This window comes from Ctenocephalides felis, unplaced genomic scaffold (genome assembly GCF_003426905.1).
Source record: "Ctenocephalides felis isolate EL2017-DRISC unplaced genomic scaffold, ASM342690v1 CF-g0.4_SCAFFOLD_03571, whole genome shotgun sequence".
In the NCBI taxonomy this organism is placed as follows: domain Eukaryota; kingdom Metazoa; phylum Arthropoda; class Insecta; order Siphonaptera; family Pulicidae; genus Ctenocephalides; species Ctenocephalides felis.
In genome coordinates, this window is record NW_020539725.1 from 45796454 (window position 1) to 45815518 (window position 19065).

Sequence of the window (19065 nt, forward strand, 5' to 3'; positions counted from 1 at the left end):
AAAGATGAACAAATGGCTGAGAAAAAACAAGAGTTAGAAAAAGAGACTTCAGAGTTAGAAAAGAGACTTCAGGATGTAACTGGTCAACTTGGAACTGCCAAGAAACAAAACAAAAAGGAAAAGGTGCTTATATTACATTTTTATTTTCAAATTACATCGATACGTATTTGCTATAATGATCATATGTTGAGTCGCGGTAATAATATATCGATCATATACTAATCCAAGGGAATAATTTTTCATTCTAAAATCTGTTCTATTTTTATTATACAATTTTTTTTAGATATGAATTTATTCATGATTAAATGCAAATTTTCTTGACATTTTGTAGTGGTGCATTTTTAATTTTGCATCAACCTCTTTTCTCATTAACTGCTAATACATACAATATTTTTAACCCAACAGACGAAACCGGTAAAGCTGATGCCGTCCCCTCGGCTGCTGGACGACTGTCTTCAAGCAGTTCTTCATCGGACAGTTCAATGTCGTCCAGTTCATCAGATTCGAGTTCTTCAGACTCTTCCGATAGCGAAGCAGGTTAGCCACAACAACAATAATGCAAAACGCGATTCGTTCGAAACAAGGTCTTTAAAAAAAGTTATTTGTATGGCTACTACTACACTTTGTAGTAAAGAGCAAACGTATCACAAACTTTCTGATTGTTTGTGTATATATTTATGTGTATGTGTATATTTGGAAATATATACATGTTAATGAGTGTATAAATGTGTGATCTGTTCACCACTTCTTATTGACTGTTAATTGATATTTTATAATGTAAATAATATTTAAGCTTTTAGAACTTTCTTATTTGTTAGATTTAATTAGACAAAACTACTGTTTTGTGAACAATGAATAATTCATGTATACATACACATAAAGATGTGTGACTAATTTCGATTTTGTATATTCTCACAATGCATTGCAAAACCGTGATATGCTCATGCATGTGTCATCAACACATGGATTTTCTAAAGGGGATAGAAATAAATAACTGCAAACTTTTTCATACAGATCAAACAAGTGAAATGAAATATTATCTTTCATTTCTTTCGTTTTTTTTTCAAGTATTTTAATAGTATGATTTATTGCGTTTTTGTATACTTTATTTATTTAAATATGTACACTGTGACTGCAATATTAGATTTCTTGATCGTTCATTTTATATTGTCAGTTTTGTAAGTGCTTCTAGAATCTGCTATAAGTGCATCATTAATGATTGTTTATAAAATTGACGAAAGTATCACTTCATACATACACCTTTGCAGTTATTTACGTATATTATAATCGGAATGTTTTTTTTCTCAATCGAAATATATTCTTCATTGTTCTACACGCTAATTGTTCTTCATTGATATTTTAAATAATGAGTCATTGCCGAAATAGCATTATATCATAATGCAACGTATGAACCGAAATAAATAGCTTTGGCTTTTAGTAGTCATATTACATATAATTTTGTTAACGGTCGCGTAGTAAGTCGTTTTTGCGGAAATGTTCTTTGTTTTAAATATTTTAGTTCGAAAGTGAATTGATGATGACAATGAATTTTAAACATTACTTTACGAAAAGTAACATTAAACAGTCATTTGAGATATAGTATCAGTAATTATTTGGGAACAATTATTAATTTAGATTCATGTGGTTGTGTTAATATTACACAAATACATATCTTTTAATATTTTAATTTCAATCAAACGGCTTCAAATATTTAATTCATTTAAATTTTGAGGATTAGTATTCTGTTCATAGCCTTTCCTGTAACCTACTAAAATGGTTGTATTGAATTTTTTTATAGTTTGACAAGAATGTCTGGCTTGAAAGCTAATATCTAATTCTTAATGACTGATAATATTCTGTTATTATCGTTTAAGAACATCATAATAATAATGATTTGACTAAAGTGCAATTATTGAAAGCACTTAAAAATATCTGATAGATAGATTTATATATATACATATAAAAATAAACATAAATTATTAAATGATAGGTATAAATTTATAAAGATGTGTGTTTGTGAAGTCGTTTATCTTAACTATTATATACCATGTGTTTAATTTAGTATTTGTAACTTTGTACAGATTTATTACCGATGAGAATTTTAAATTAAGATAAGCATATATTAAATATATATATTAAAATATAAATTAATAATATAATACATGAATATTTTCACGTGATAAGTTTTTATTGAGGTATAACTTGACATGTTACTTTTTTGTTTTTTGACTTTAAATTGTGTATGCATATATTATTAAATTTGATATATAGATGTGCACATTTAATTAAAATTAAAAGCTGTTATTTAAAAATGTAATAGTTTTAGAGTTTTGCGTTTTAATACGTCTAATTTATGCAATATCACGGCTTTTTTCATAACTCTTAATATATTTGTAGAAGTTAGTAATAAAGAAATGCCCGGTAAATGTTTCAATTAAAGGGCTTGCAATTGACCCGTTTCTTAAATTAAAATACGTACTTTTCGAATATTTTAAACGTGGTTGGAGCACTTTAAAACTTAAGTCGGTCGTGTTCGTGCATCGGCATACGCGATTACTAGGCTAACAACAATTTATTATTCACCGAGAGTTTCTTGATAAAATAAAATCATAATTTATATAATATTATATAAATCCTCAAGAATTTGCATTATTTCCGTGACTTTTATCAGATGGTTATATTGTATTTGTGCCCAATTTGATATTTAAAAAATATTTCATATGGCATACATTTATATTTTGATTTAAAATAATTTAGTATTAATAAAATATTTTTTCTCAAAAGACAAAAAATTAGATATTCCATTTTTGATATTACTTCATAAGAATTAAAAAATTAGAAAATGTAATAATTCATAAATATAATCAAATTATTCAAATCAGCCTCAAAGGTTGTGGTGGCGTGTTTTATCATAATGATAATTTCGTAGGCGTAAAGATAAATCGACCATATTTAATTTATGCTCATACAATCGTCTCTTCGTGAGCTTTAAAGTTGAGGCTGATTTCAAGTCATTTATCAATTTAGTGAAACTTTAGAAAACAAATTATTGGATTTTTTGCTTGTTACAAATATAAGAATTTATTGGATAATACGTAATATGTATATCAAATCACTGCCGAATTGTACATAAACGATTTAAAAGTAATAATTTTCCTATCTGTTGCCTGCACTATTGCAATCGATATTATATGTGCGTATGATTTGAGATTTTATATTAAATTTTATTTATCAGCAATATTATTTATTTTAGTTATTTGATATCTTTTAAGAACATACATTTTAACAATAAATATTTAATAAAGAAAGAATGTTTGATGTGCCATCTTAATATCATTCAAAAAAAATTAAATATCCCCAATAAGAAACGTATCGCAAAAATATTTATGTTTAAAGACTGTTATTTATAATCCAAGAAATACTATTATTTATTGATCAAAAGTTTTCATTTACGTCAGTAATGGAATACAAATACAAATATTTTCAAGCCTGATTTCTTGTCCACTTCTACATTATATTTTCGGTTGTTTTTATTTTAATTGTAAATTGACTAAAATAAAAATAAGTTTTAATCCAAATAAAGTTTCTAATACATTGTTCATACCATAGATAAAGACAAATTACTTTTGACTTACTTTTTAGTTTTACCGAAAATATTTATATTAATTAAATATATTCATGTTAAATGTACAGAAAAAATGTTTATATTGTATGAGGGATCATAGCGTATTTTTTTCTCATTTCTAAATGCTTTTCTTTAAACATACATATGTCATACTATGATTATAAGAATTGTCACTTATAATAATTGTAAAAGTAACTTATCATATACTATCAACGCAAAATTTCACATTACTTTGAGTAAATTTAGTATTTAAGCAGTTTTAGGAAATACATTTTTTTGAATATATGTATATATATATATATATATTATATATATGTATATATATATATTATATATATGTATATATATATATATATTATATATATGTATATATATATATATATATATATATATATATAATGATATATTCATTATATTTTCAAGATCTAATCTTGAAGGCCAACGATCATTATATAACTATTTTGATCAAAGTTTAAAAATTGGGTATGCTTTCTTCTAAGTCGATGTTTTGTAAAAATTATTATAAAAGAGTATAATCTTCTTATATAAATATGGGTAAAAAAAATAATTTATGAGAATCATACCAATTTTTAAACTTTCGGTAGATGATCTCTTCACAGTGCAACAAACACATGGTGGTGTTAAGTGCAATAATATGTTAAAGGAGGGGCAGCCAATATCCTTGACAATTACAAAACAAATCATAGCAAAATTGGTGAAGAACTTAACCAATTTATCTAACATTATTTTCGTGACAAATATACCAGATCAAAGTTTTTTTGGGTCTAGCATGTTGATATTTAAATACATGTATCTTATTTCGTATAATTTCGATGTTTTGACATAATTTTGAAGTAATTTTAGTGTTTTCGAAAATATCTTATTTATTAACAAAAAAGGGGCTGAAATCGGTTTCGATTTTCTATTATGCAGACAATGTGTAATATATTTTTATGGTGTACCACCATTTTGCGCAAGCCATATTTTTGTAATGGGATAATGTATTTTTATTAAGTTAGTCTATAGATCACCGGTGATAAAAATGTGTTTGAAGTTGTTATGGTCAAAATCTATGCTGTCTGTCCCTTCTTTACACATTGTTTGCACTAATCGACATCTTGTGAAAAAAATTCAATTAACAACATGAATATTGTGCTATATAAGTGATTTATGAAATATAATACATTCTTTGAATGTCATTGCCTTATTATTTTCTTCTTATTTTTTTTACATATCTTGTACTTCTATGATTCTTATTTATGTAGTTTCTTAAAAGTATTGATTTGATCTTTGTATTAAACTTTAATAAAATATAAATAATCTGGGATTGCTATACTGTTACATCCGAATCAATCAGCTCCTTTCTAGTTATCGTATTAAAATAATTTTGAATGTACCAATGCAATTTATTTGTTATTGTTTTCTAACATTGAATTATATACAATACTAGCTTTAGATAAAATAGTGAATTTTATTAACTTTGATCTGGTATATAAAGTCAGCTAAACGAGTGCTCAAATTATATTGGCTCCTGCTCCTTAGCATTTATTGTGAGTATCACATATTATATAACAGATGAATCATTTGGAGTAATTAACTACATTTCTGATTGTCTTGTTTCACAGGTGGCACCAAATCTAGGAAAAAAACCAAAAAGACTGATACATCGCCTGTTACAAATCCTGCTGTACCGGTAAGTTAAAATATCATTAAAATTTTTTTTGTTTTATATATATATATATTGATATTTTTTTCAGATTGGGATAAAGATATTGATAAAACTATAATCTTTTTAAACAGACTTCCATCCAGATGTCGAAAAGTTTGGATGTTCATAGTTTTATCAATATATATTTATATATATAAATATATATATATATATATATATATATATATAAAATTTGATAATTTTGTCTTTATATGTTCATGTTTCTATAATATATTTTTTAAAATGATAGAAATGCATTTTTATATATATATAAAATTATATATATATATATATATATATATATATATATATATTATTATTTTTTTTTTTAAGAAATCGACTGTGACTACTGCTTCAATTAGTGTGCAGAATGCAATAAGTAAACCAGTAGTGGCTCCTGCAATTACATCGACTCCTTTATGTAATGTGACAACCACTGACAATACTGTTACTTCAATAACTAAACCAGTTCAAAATACTGGTATAACGACAAATATGCCAATTGCAAACTCTAATAATAATGGACCAATTTTGCCAGATGAATTGATATCAACCCCCGAAGTTATTAAACCTGTAATGGCTAATCCAGCTATGACTCAACCTATCATGCCTATTACATCGCAACAGAGTTTGAACACCATAACCCAGAATGAATTAGTCAAAACTACATCTGCTATTCAACAACCATCTATTCAAAGCAGAATGAATGTAATGAACAATACAATGCCTAATATGAATTCGCAAATGAATGATATGATGCATAACAATAATTTATTGAATAGTTCTGTTGGTATGCAACAAAATCGGAGTTTAGGCAGTATGGCAATGCCTCAACTTAAACCACCTTCTCCTCAATCCCAGTTCATGATTGATCCCTTAGAGCATTCTTTGGCCAGTCTTGAACAAAGTTTAGGCAAAAGAGATATGGTGCAGCCTAATTTTTCACATATGATCCCTGGGAACATGCATAATGTCATGGCTGATATGGCAGGTCATAACTCGGTTATGCACAGTTTAGATATGGAAATTACCCAGAATATACCAGCAATCAAACAGGATTCTTATATGATTGGTTCTAGTAACAATGGATTTGGAATGATGAAAACAGATATGGATATGCAAATGAGTAATGGAATGAATATGATGAATGTCAACAATATGAATAATATTAACATGCATAACTCTATGCCACCAACATCCTTGTTCGATCAATTACCAATGACAACCCAACAACAGCATATGATGGCAAGACAGCAACATTTGCCAATTTCTAATCATAACATTATGAAAAAAGAAGAAAAGGTCATTTTGACACCAAAACCAATTGAGGATTTAATGGGAGTTCCTAATAATATAAATTCCATGAGTCATGAGAAAAAGCAAACACCACCAGAACAGAAAAACTCTGTAACAAATTTTGTACAAGCATTCAAACCAAAGCAAGAACAAAATGTTAAAAATGCTAGTTCATGGTCTTCCATAGGATTGAGTCAATCACAATCTAATTCGCCTCAAAATTCACAAGGATCAAAACCTAAGACACATTCAGATACATTTTTGGTACGTATTATTATAGTCATATTTATATTTTTATTAATAGTGTCAATAATGTTTAATATTTAACAGGCATTTAAAAACAAAGCGAAAGATAGACAAAAGGCTTTGCAGCAGCAACAAAGAGCAATGGAAAAATTAAGAGAGAAAGAAGCATCTGAAACACCAGATAAGTCAAAGTGAGTTATAGATTATTTGAGAAAATTATATATTTGCAGGATAAATGTAGAATATTTTTTAAATTTTGTTTGTTACCATGATTTTGTTTTCTGCCTCATATGATGCAGTCATGAAAATTAATTTATCATTTGAATTTTTTTCATTTCTATATTAATAATATTGTTATTGCAGCCCCATTATGCTCAGGAAAGCAGGACCCCCTATTGGGGCTGGACCTACACCTATAACTCCTGCCCCACCAGGCCGAGTTGATGACCTAGTGCATTCACCTGCAAGTGGTGTAAAGGGTTCCCCAAATAATCAACTGCCCAATATTATTTCTAACACTAGCCAGTCTTCACATAATGATGCTGCAGAGAGAGACAAAGTTGCTAGGGAGCGTGAACGAGAGAAAGCAAAGAGACAGAGAGAAGCTGTGAGTGTTATAGCTTGTGCAACTATAAATAAAATATATATTTTTTAATAATTAATTAATATTCATTGGATTAATTTTGCTACAAATAATGAATAGTCAATTCAAATTTTGTAATATCACAATATTTTACTACAAAAAAAATAGAGTATGTATTATGGTATTCATTTTTTTATACAAACATAAAAATACGATCAAAGTATAACATATAACTAAATTTTAACTGAAAAATAGTTGAATCCTGGAGGAAAATATTAAATTTCACTTTATATTTTCAGTTGGCTAATCAAATTGATATGAATATGCAGAGTGATTTAATGGCAGCCTTTGAAGAATCTTTATAATGTGTTACTATAAAATAGTTTTGAAGACTTACATTAAAAAGTAGTGCAAATATGGATGTATCCAGTGAAGTGGTATATATATATATACAAAAAACATTGAGTTATAATTTTAGCTTATTTATACTGGCTGAGAATGGCAGTAAGAGGTAAATGAACCTGATGTAAATGTGAACCTGAACAATAATAAAGTTAATATACTTCTTTTATACGTATTTACAATAATGACATGTGCACACGCCCTTTCTATGTGAGTACCGAAAATAATTCTGTTATTACTTATTGAATAGAAAAATTATGTAAAAAATGTATGTTAACTCAAAAAAAATATTCATTAGAAAATAAGTTTTGAAAAGTTTGGTATTGTGCAGGAATATACTTTATGCAACATAAATTTATTCATGCACTTTTATTAACTTATTGTTAAAGTTTTAGAACATACTATAGTGATTGTATTATAGATATTTGTATATAATTTAAATATTATTTAATCTAATTGTTATAAAAATGTTGGGGTATCAAGTACCATTGCTTGAATTAATGGAGGGCAATTAGTTTTTTTTTAATACAATTAATTTTTCAAAACTGAAATTAGTCCAATGTACAATATTTTGTATATAAAAATATTTATAAGTATAACTTTATTATATAGAAAATAGTTACTTTATGTAAATTATTTAAATAAAATAAAATGAAAAGTAAGGTTAAAGATAAGTTTGTTATTAATTTTTTAAGACAATCATGAATAATTAATTGTGTAAAAATTTCATTTAAAATACAGTTTTGCTCAAGCAATTTTGTTATTATATACGAAGCTTAGATTTCATGTATTTGTATTGTCTCAGTAGTAAAGCAAGTACTGTATAGGTAAGCGACATTGATCCTTGTAAAATGCAGTAAAATATTAGTAGATTCAGATCGACTAAATTTCATACAATCGATTTCTTCGGATATGACAAGTGTTCTGCATATACACCTCAATGCTATTATGGCATTGTGGATTGCACATAAAATACTCTTCAAAGAATAAACAAATGATTGATAGTAAATTGCGTTTATGTAAATTGAGTTTTTTCATAATAATATTTATTAGTTAAGCTTTTCAGATTTTTATATTTTTTTATTTATCTTTTTTGTTATTCATTAAATTAAATTTTCAGTATCTCACAAATAATAGTAAAATCTTATTTAAAATATTTTGTATTGCTAGAAAATGCTCTTAATAGTTTCATATCTTATTTGAATTTATTAAGAAGTGTTATTTATAGTTTTTGGGTAAAAAATCAACTTTCTACATTAGATATATGTAAATATATATAAATTGATTTGTATAAAATTATATAAAATATATCACTAATATTCATTGTAAGCTTACAAGTTTATATTATGCCAATTTAAGTTATATTCAGTCAAATTAATGAATAAAATCTTACTATTAATGTTCTTACAATGAGTTGTAAGATTATATATAAGCAGTGTAGAAAGTATAAATATATATATATATAATATATGAAGAGAAATTATTAAATAACCTTTGTAATTATTAAGGCTGTATTGTATTAATAATAAATTGTACTTATGTAACTCGATTAGTAACAAAATGTCTCTTTTATTAAAATATTTTTGCAGTAGTAATTGTAACTATGAAACTGCATTTAAACATCAATAAATTCTTTTGAATATTATATTTGCTCGTAATAAATTATATATGATTGATGCTATAATGAGTAAATTATTTTTATAAATTCTCTAACCTTTTTTGTTTTTCTCCAATTAATCACGACCAAAATGAACTTCACTGGCAGATTTGCAATTTTTTTTCCATTAGAAAATACACCAAAATAATTAATATATTTAATAACTTTATATAAATATATTATACATAATTTCATAAAAAAGCAGAATGATTTGTATTATGTTTATGTATTATTTATTTATATTCATTATATTAATTCAGATGTATTATACTGATTAAACTGTAATAAATTCAAATTCTTGACTTGTTATTGGTCAAAGGTGACGACCAATTAGATCGTCACGAGAGATGCTGCTACCTAGTGTCAGAAGAAGAAACATTGCGTTCGGTATCACTATTTTCTAATGATTATATTTCATAAATTTAATATTTTGTTCGCATAACGTTTTAAACGTTTGACGATATAATAATGTTTTAAACAATGCTTATAACTACATGCATTATTGTAATAAATCTTATAAGATCAGCAATAATAATTCGTGAAATATATATATGATATGCCAGAATAAGTCGTAACTGATATATTTAAATAATTGGAATAAACTAATTGGAAAGTAAAATTACTGCATCGGAGTATCCTGTAATTTAATAATTTCATGATCGCCTTAAGGTTTAGACCTTATATACGACTAAGGTTTAGTCAATAACACAGTTTAAATGGGTGAAATAAAAGTGTCAAAAATATCATACGAATCGAAATACATGTGACAGTTCAATGGTTTTAATGAATTTGAGTGAAATGATTTAATACGCTATTTCTAAATGCAAGAAAACATTACCATGAAGATATATCTGCAGAGCTAACTACTTAAAAAAATAATGGATCAACCGCCACCAAATTTCTTTGCCTGTCCTCCTCCGGTTTTGCCAGATTTTACTAAACCACCACCCAATTTGGCTGTAGTTGCAAACAATGGTGTTCCGTACCATGTTATTGTGCCACCTCCAACCGCTCAGCCAGACTATTATCAGTCTTATTATAATCAGCCGTCTTTACCTTATTATCCAACACCGGCTAACAACTATCCAAATATTTCACCTAATGTTTATAATATTAATCAGTTTACGCAGTATAATGATTCTTATACAAATTATTCTGAAGTTAAGCAAGAAGAATCAAAAATTAATGTTAATTGTAATGCTTATGATAAAACAGATACTAAATATTATGATTTGATATCTGATTGTGATAGAGATATAAATGATTCACTTAATAATTATACTAATGAAAGATTAGCCGATAATAAATATTCTCTAAATACTTCATCATATAATAATGACAGAACGGATAGTAAAAAGAATATACTTGAACAAAAAAGACCAAGAAGAAGAAGTCGAGATCGTTGGCATAAAAGTGATGATAAGAAGGTAAACATTAATTTGTCTATTCAAACATAATGTAATTATTATTAAGCAACTTTTCTGAAGACAATCTTATATTTTAGTGGTCAGAAAGGGATATGTTGTTGATGAAATACAGAAAAAACTTTTGTGCAACATCAGAGGAAATATCACAAAAACTACAAGAATTAAATAATCAAGAAGATAATATTACAGAAGTAAGATTAGTTTTCTAAAATTAGCAGATTCTTATTTCTTGCATAATTCAAAACTTATTAAATTTTATTTATATAATATAATATAATACAAAACTTATGAAATCATGAAACAAAACTTTTACATCACTTTTCATATTTTGATTGTAACCATAATATATTGAAAAGGTTTGGACAAGATCATCACCTGCTGATTTATATTATACTCGCATTGATGATGGAACAATGGTTCAAACTCCAAAACTTGCTCAATTGTGTGATGATTTTTATAAAATATTAATCGCACGTGCAAAAGAAGCAAGGGTATCTCAAAAACCTTATGAAGTACCTCCTCGCAAGCACAAGACAAAAATGTGTAAACATAAAAGTGAGTTTATTTTGAGTTTGCATATTTATCTTTACTTACATAAAAACATTTTGAATTGTCTATTCCATTTCTTGTAGGTGAACATTGTGATTCTAGTAGTGATAGTTCAATGAGTGGCATGGAATCAGACGAAGAAGACTGCGCAATGGAGGAGTTATCACGTAAATTGAAACATCCTCAAAGACTACATAGAGAAATGTGGTAAGTTTTTTGACATATATTCGATGCAAATTTTAACTGATGAAAGGATTAAATGCTAATTGATATGCTTTTTGGTGCAATGCTTTATCTTATGTTTTATTTTAATTAATTTTGTAAGTATGTATTAGTCAGGTTTGCTCTGCTACAGAATCACTTTAAATTTTTATTGTAATATTAATACGTTTTTCTAATAGATATTACATTATAATAAGTATAATGAACATGCCCATATCAGCATTTTTTTTAATTTCAAGGTTCAATGATCCAGGGGAAATGAATGATGGTCCACTGTGCAGATGTTCAGCAAGATCAAAGCGATCTGGCATTCGCCATGGAGTATATCCTGGAGAAGTTGGTGAATTTAAATGCAAACCAGAATCTAATAATATAAAGAACTTATACCATTATAGGTAATAATAGTAATTTTGGAATTAATTATTTAATACTCTTTAATTTTAAAACAAATTTTATGAATTCATAATTTATTTTACATCCCTCATATTTATATAGTGTAATGTACATATCAATTTACTAAATATTTTTAATATATAAATATTTATTTTTTTACAGAATTACAATATCACCACCGACCAATTTTTTAACAAAAACACCCACTATAATCAAACACGATGAGCATGAATTTATTTTTGAAGGATTTTCAATGTTCAGCCACACTCCATTAGGTAGTTTACCTACATGCAAGGTAAAGATAATATTTACGCAAATATAATTTTAATTTCATTTAATGAGTTAATGTTTAAAATTAACTGCAGGTAATACGTTTCAATATAGAATATACAATACTATATATAGAAGAAAAACATCCGGAGCATTACACAATGAAAGAATTAAATCTGTTCTGTAAGTAAATAAAAAATTTAATTAACAACTTTGTATACACCAGATTGTTCAAGAGTTTTATAATTAATTTATTTCTGTAATTATTTGAGGGGTTGAATGATAATTCCTTGAATTTTATGATAATCCTTTGAAAACCATATAAAATGTAATATTTTATTTGCAGTCGACTATTTATTTCATGAAATCCTGGAACTTGTCGATTTTGACTTAAAACCTCAAAACAATAGCGATGATTGCTGTCCAATTTTTCATTTTATGCCAAGATTTGTTAGAGATCTTCCAGGTATATATCATAATTTAAAATATAGTTAATCATAAGATATTTAATCCAATTAATGAATACCAGATAATGGTAAAGAAGTTTTGTCAATGAATGAAGTATTAAGATATCTAATAGCAAGCAGTGAAGAACTAGTCAACATAAATGTAGTTAATGAAATGCATAAATTGACACAATATGAATGGCAAGATTATGCAGACCAAGTTAAAGGTATTTTAAATGAAATATAAAAATTATTTTATTTTTTCTATTTTCTTCTTTTTTCAATTGTATCATTTTTCAGGAATGGTTGTTACATACCCTGGATGTAAACCTTGCTCTGTTCGAGTTGACCAATTAGATCGTAACGTAGAATTAAAAAATGAAAATAATTGCATTGATGATTTGAAAAATAAATATCCAGAAATAGTTCATTTTGGTATAAGACCACCACAGTTAAGCTATGCTGGTAACCCTGAGTAAGTATTTAATGTTGCATTTATGATAATCTTTATGGCAGATTTAACTTGGTTAAAAAAATTGCTCAAAATCATTAGTTGCTCTTGGGCAGAGCTTGCATTGTTTTGTGTACGTCACTTTTAATACCAAATATGTAAGTAATAAATAAGTATATGCAAGAGCCAGAGCACAAATTGTTTGGTGTTCTTGAAAGTGATTTGGAACTCATGATCAATTTCTATTTTGATGTATTTGTATATACATGAATATACAACTGCTGCATGTAGAATGTCATCAACTACTACAGCTGATTATTTTATTGTTTTGTTTTGCATATTTTAAACCTATTTCTAATTGATATATAGATATCAGAAAGCATGGCGAGAATATGTGAAATACAGACATCTAATTGCAAATATGCCAAAACCATCATTTGAAGATAAACGTAAATTGGAAAGTAAAGAAGCTCGCTTACAAGATATGAGGTCTCAAGGTAAACTTAAGCGAGATGTAACAGTTGCTTTAAGTTCCAAAGGGTTTTTTCGAACTGGAATTATGTGTGATATTGTACAGGTAATAAAATCCATTTATTAAATAATAAATTGTGTTTTAATTATAGCATAGTCTTGAACAGGCCCTTTGATTTAATTAAATATTAATTATCTAATTATGTATGCATTTTGACATTTATAATTACAATTAAATTTGTAAATTTGAGCATATTTAACATATAATATTTTCCACATGTGTAACATTGTGGATTCTCTTGTTATAGAACATTATCATTAATCGTATATTATACTATTTTCTGTTTTCTAGCATGCCATGCTAATTCCCGTACTAGCGTGCCATTTGAGATTTCATAGATCTCTATATCAACTTGAAGAAAGCATTGATTATAAATTTAAAAATAGATATTTGCTTCAACTTGCCTTGACACATCCAAGTTATCGTGAAAATTTTGGTACAAATCCTGATCATGCTAGGAATAGTTTGACGAATTGTGGAATAAGACAACCTGAATATGGGGATAGAAAAATTCATTACTTAAATACAAGGAAAAGAGGTATAATTTACTAATGAAAAAGAATATTATCATATTAATACAAATATTAAAGAAAACAAAATTTTAAATTATCATTTATTCTTTATTTCGGGAATATGGGATCTTCTTCAGAAATTATTAAAAACAAACAATTTGTTTATATTCATTCCTATACTTTTTTAATCGTTTTAAAATTGAAAGAATTCACATATGAAACTAATATTTATCCGGAATTGACACTTATTAAAATTCAACTTCTAATAAATTTCAGTGAATTTTAGTTGTGCTCACAAATAAATGTAAACATTTATATCTTGACGTATTTTCAAATATAATCTTTAAGGGGCATTATAATTCAGAAACTTTCAACTAATTCAGAAAATTTTTAGATTCATAGCTAAAAATTTAATGTGAATTATAATTTTTACTACATTATTATTAATGGATCCATATTCTTTGAATCAATGCTTTTTTCCAGGCATTAACACTCTAATAAACATCATGTCTAGATTTGGAAAACAAAGGGAAACAGAATCAAATATCAATCACAATGAACGTTTGGAATTCTTAGGAGATGCTGTAGTAGAGTTTTTAACTTCAATTCACCTATTTCACATGTTTCCGGACTTGGAAGAAGGTGGTTTAGCTACATATCGAGCTGCTATTGTTCAAAACCAACATCTTGCTGTTCTTGCTAAAGTAGGTTTAAACTTTTATATGAAAATTAAGTTGATATCAAATGAGCCAATAAAAAAACTAAAAAATAAATATATTTTATACTCATTTTAATGAATTATAATATTGTTTATTTTTACAATATAAAATAATTTTAGTAAAATGTGTTAAAATAAATCAATTAGAGTTTTTTCATAATAATTCTTCTAATCCATTTGAAATCTTCAATAATACTTTCTAATAATAAAATTTGAGTTCACTTTCTTTAAAGTGACACAAATTTATCACCTTAAGAATTAAATATTTATATGATACATGGCTATTCAGATCTTGGTGGCTTTTTTTGGCATTGTAATTATTTTATTTTTTGGATTCTATTTACAGAAATTAAAACTTGAGCATTTCATGCTATATGCTCATGGTTCCGACCTTTGCCATGAATTAGAACTACGCCATGCGATGGCAAATTGCTTTGAAGCTCTTATGGGCGCCTTGTTTCTTGATGGCGGTATACAGGTAATATAAACTAATACTATATTAATTGAAATTGTTTATATGAATTAATTAATAATTTTTAGGTGGCTGATAAAGTTTTTGGAAATGCTTTATTTATGAATGAACACAGATTATTAAAAACATGGATGAATTACCCTGCACATCCATTACAATTGCAAGAACCCAATGGGGACAGACAGTGGATCCCAAGTTATGAATTGCTTCAGAAATTGACTAAATTTGAAGAATTAATTGGTTTGTACACACTTTGTAAGATAATTAATTGGGCGATGCTAAATCGTTTTGTTTGTGATTTTGAATGTTTTTGTCATTATTTTTAGCTAAATTGCACGCTCTTGTCTATACCATCTATCTAATTCGGATGCTGCGCAATTGTCAATTTAAATATATATTATTTTCGGTCATTTTTGAGTTGACATAGATTTGTTTATTTTATTTACTTATTTATTCATAAGCAAGCAATAATCAATAATAACAATAAATAATATTTCAGGCTCTTGTCAGGCTTATTCTAAATTAATAATTAAATTAGAGTAATTTTGAATATTCATAAAGCTGCACAATGTGCGTTTCTGAAATGAAAAGAGCTGGAAAAAAGCATTCGAACATTAAATAAAATGTTTGTTATTAAGTTCATCATAATAAAGTCTAACAATTGCAGTCAAGCTCAAAATTGGAATAATAGATTAATTAGAATTAGAACATTTTTCAGTTTACGGCTTAAATATAGCAATTCAAAAAATATAGCCAGCAAATTTTTTTTAATTACCGTTTGTCAAATATTTACATGTATTTTATTTTTTTACACACGTTACTTTACTATTTTACTATTACTATTTTTTTACACATATTTTTTATTTGTTTAGGTGTAAAATTCAGACACATACGATTACTGGCACGTGCATTTACTGATCGGAGTATTGGTTTCACAAACTTAACACTAGGTTCCAATCAGCGCCTAGAGTTTTTAGGGGATACTGTCTTGCAATTAATTTCTTCTGAATATCTATATCGGCATTTTCCTGAACATCACGAAGGGCACTTATCTGTAAATATAAAATAAAAAAAAGCTTTGATAATAGTACCAGGATATAAATAATTTATTTTATAGCTTTTACGAAGTTCTTTGGTCAATAATCGCACACAAGCTGTGGTTTGTGATGATTTAGGAATGACCCAATATGCTGTGTATAGTAATCCTAAGGCAGAATTGAAAACTAAAGATCGAGCTGATTTGCTTGAAGCTTTACTGGGTGCTATATATATCGATAAAGGCATGAAGCATTGTCAAGTATTTTGTCAAGTGGGTGTAAACTAATTTATATAGTTTATTTTTCAATATAGTATGATTTCATTTTTATATTTCGATTTAAAAGGTTTGTCTATTTCCACGCCTACAAGATTTTATCATGAATCAAGATTGGAATGATCCAAAAAGTAAGCTGCAACAATGCTGTTTGACACTAAGAACAATGGATGGCGGGGAGCCAGATATACCAGTTTATAAGTAAAATAATTAAATTTACTTAATAATATATATTATCATAATTAATATTATATATATATATATATATATATATATATTTAATATATACTTATATATTATATAAGTATATGTATAACATCAAAATTTTTACAAAGCTCATTTAATGATAATCATTTATATATGTACTCGATCTTTTAAACAGGGTGATAGAATGCATTGGCCCCACAAATACCAGAGTATATACCGTTGCAGTTTATTTTCGAGGTGAGCGGTTAGCTACGGCTACTGGTCACAGTATTCAACAAGCGGAAATGAATTGCGCAAAACAAGCTCTGGAAAATTCTCAAGGTATGGCTGTGATTTAATAACATACCATAAATATTAAAAATCTATGAACAAAATATATATATGAAGATGTAAATATTAAATTATTAATCCTGAATTTCTATATTTAGTTCAAGCTATATCTTTTATTTTTTCTTTTGGTTGTGTTTCATACTAACAATAAGTCAATGACAATTATAACAAAAGAATATATTAGGCATCATATCACATTAGTAATTAGAAACATATTTTGCAGATCTATTTCCACAGCTTGATCATCAAAAGAGAGTAATAGCTAAGAGTATGAAAAATCAAAAATGGTCATTCGATAGAAATAAAAATAGCAACAATAAATTTAACTCAAATGATAAATATGCTGAGCAAAAATTATCTAGAAGAAATGATTATGAAAGGCAATCAATTGAAGCTAATAAGAAAAAAATTGACATACTTAAAAAAGATAAAAATTTACCGAAACAATATAGAAAAGCTGATGAAGAGAGTGATGGAGAATATTATGACAAAAATAAGCATGAGAGTAGTCGTAGTAGAATTTCTTCATCTGATCGGTTTAGAAATAGTCACAGGAGTAAATACAATGAATATAAACAAGAAAAATATACTAATCATCATTTTAATAAAAAATCGAGACATGATTATGATTCAGATTACTCTGATACTAATATGAGTATTACATCGAAAGGAAGGTGTAGTTCAAGTTATCGAGAATATAGCTACAATAAAGATTATGATGCAAATAATGATTGTTTTGAGAATACTGGAAACATAAATGATAAGACTGCTAATTATAAAAATGATGTGCATATTTATAAAAATGAGAAGAATAAAGATAGTGACTCGGATTTAGAATCTGGAGAAATAGAATAGCAAAATTTAACAATCGATTTTATTTTGTAACTAGTCTATTTTATTTATTTAAAACATGATACAGAAAAAAGTGTCTTAAACAGGTTTGAAACTGACTCGAATAGACTCTCTCAAATTGTGTAAGCAAATTGAATGGACTTATGAAGCAAGAAAATAAAAATTGGATTTGTTTCATCTTCGATATATTTTTTATTTGTTTTACTTCAATGACTTTTAATCTCGATGTCATTTCAGTGTTAAATTATTCAATTTATTATATGAATTTATTGGAGAATAATGCAATAATAAATAATTCATAAATGAAAACAATATGGCGAATTTTACTCCTATAATTACTAGATTTTAAAAACTTAAAATGGGCTACATCTTGTGTAATATATTGAATGCACTATTTATATATAATTACACAATATTTAATAAACTTTGTTTTTACTTAATATTAAATTTTATAGATTATTTCTTAACACTCTTTTCTCTTTTATTCAATATATATAATTATATTGATTACAAAACTATGTTCATAAATGTTACTTTTGTTGATGACATTTGCAGCAGGAATACTATTTAAAAAGCATTAAAAACATGCAGTAAAATGTTTTTACTAATTTATTATTTTAAAAACAATTGAACAAATTTGAATATCAAAAATTTAATTTTGGAATAATTACCTTTTAAATAATAAATGGAAGCAATGCAGATAGATAGATCTATAGATTTAAATTTATTACATAACAAATCAAGTTTTTTAAAGCAATATAAAAGGAATAATGTGTGCCGTTTTGAACAAAATGATAATGCTATTGTAATTGAAAACGCGAAGGATTGGGAAGTGAAATATTTGCCGGAAGATTG

At 26.5% G+C, this 19065-nt stretch overlaps 2 protein-coding genes across 2 annotated transcripts; both read left to right on the forward strand.

Annotated features, from left to right (window-relative positions):
- The first annotated feature begins 12 nt into the window (after positions 1-12).
- On the forward strand, positions 13-8210 carry LOC113386137 (homeotic protein female sterile-like). Its single transcript, XM_026623938.1, has 7 exons — positions 13-196; positions 406-537; positions 5251-5318; positions 5667-6893; positions 6960-7066; positions 7239-7482; positions 7758-8210. Exons 1-7 carry the CDS (start codon positions 13-15, stop codon positions 7821-7823), a joined length of 2028 nt encoding a protein of 675 aa, XP_026479723.1. The 3' UTR covers positions 7824-8210.
- A 1897-nt stretch (positions 8211-10107) lies between these two features.
- On the forward strand, positions 10108-18357 carry LOC113387069 (ribonuclease 3-like). The gene is made up of 20 exons (XM_026624826.1): positions 10108-10944; positions 11022-11135; positions 11301-11499; positions 11577-11700; positions 11955-12110; positions 12271-12403; positions 12474-12561; positions 12725-12844; positions 12908-13051; positions 13125-13299; positions 13645-13852; positions 14099-14345; positions 14803-15023; positions 15384-15515; positions 15578-15749; positions 16382-16563; positions 16627-16818; positions 16892-17022; positions 17204-17349; positions 17582-18357. The coding sequence occupies exons 1-20, from the start codon at positions 10396-10398 to the stop codon at positions 18211-18213; spliced, it is 4065 nt and encodes a 1354-aa protein (XP_026480611.1). The 5' UTR covers positions 10108-10395; the 3' UTR covers positions 18214-18357.
- Positions 18358-19065: the final 708 nt, after the last annotated feature.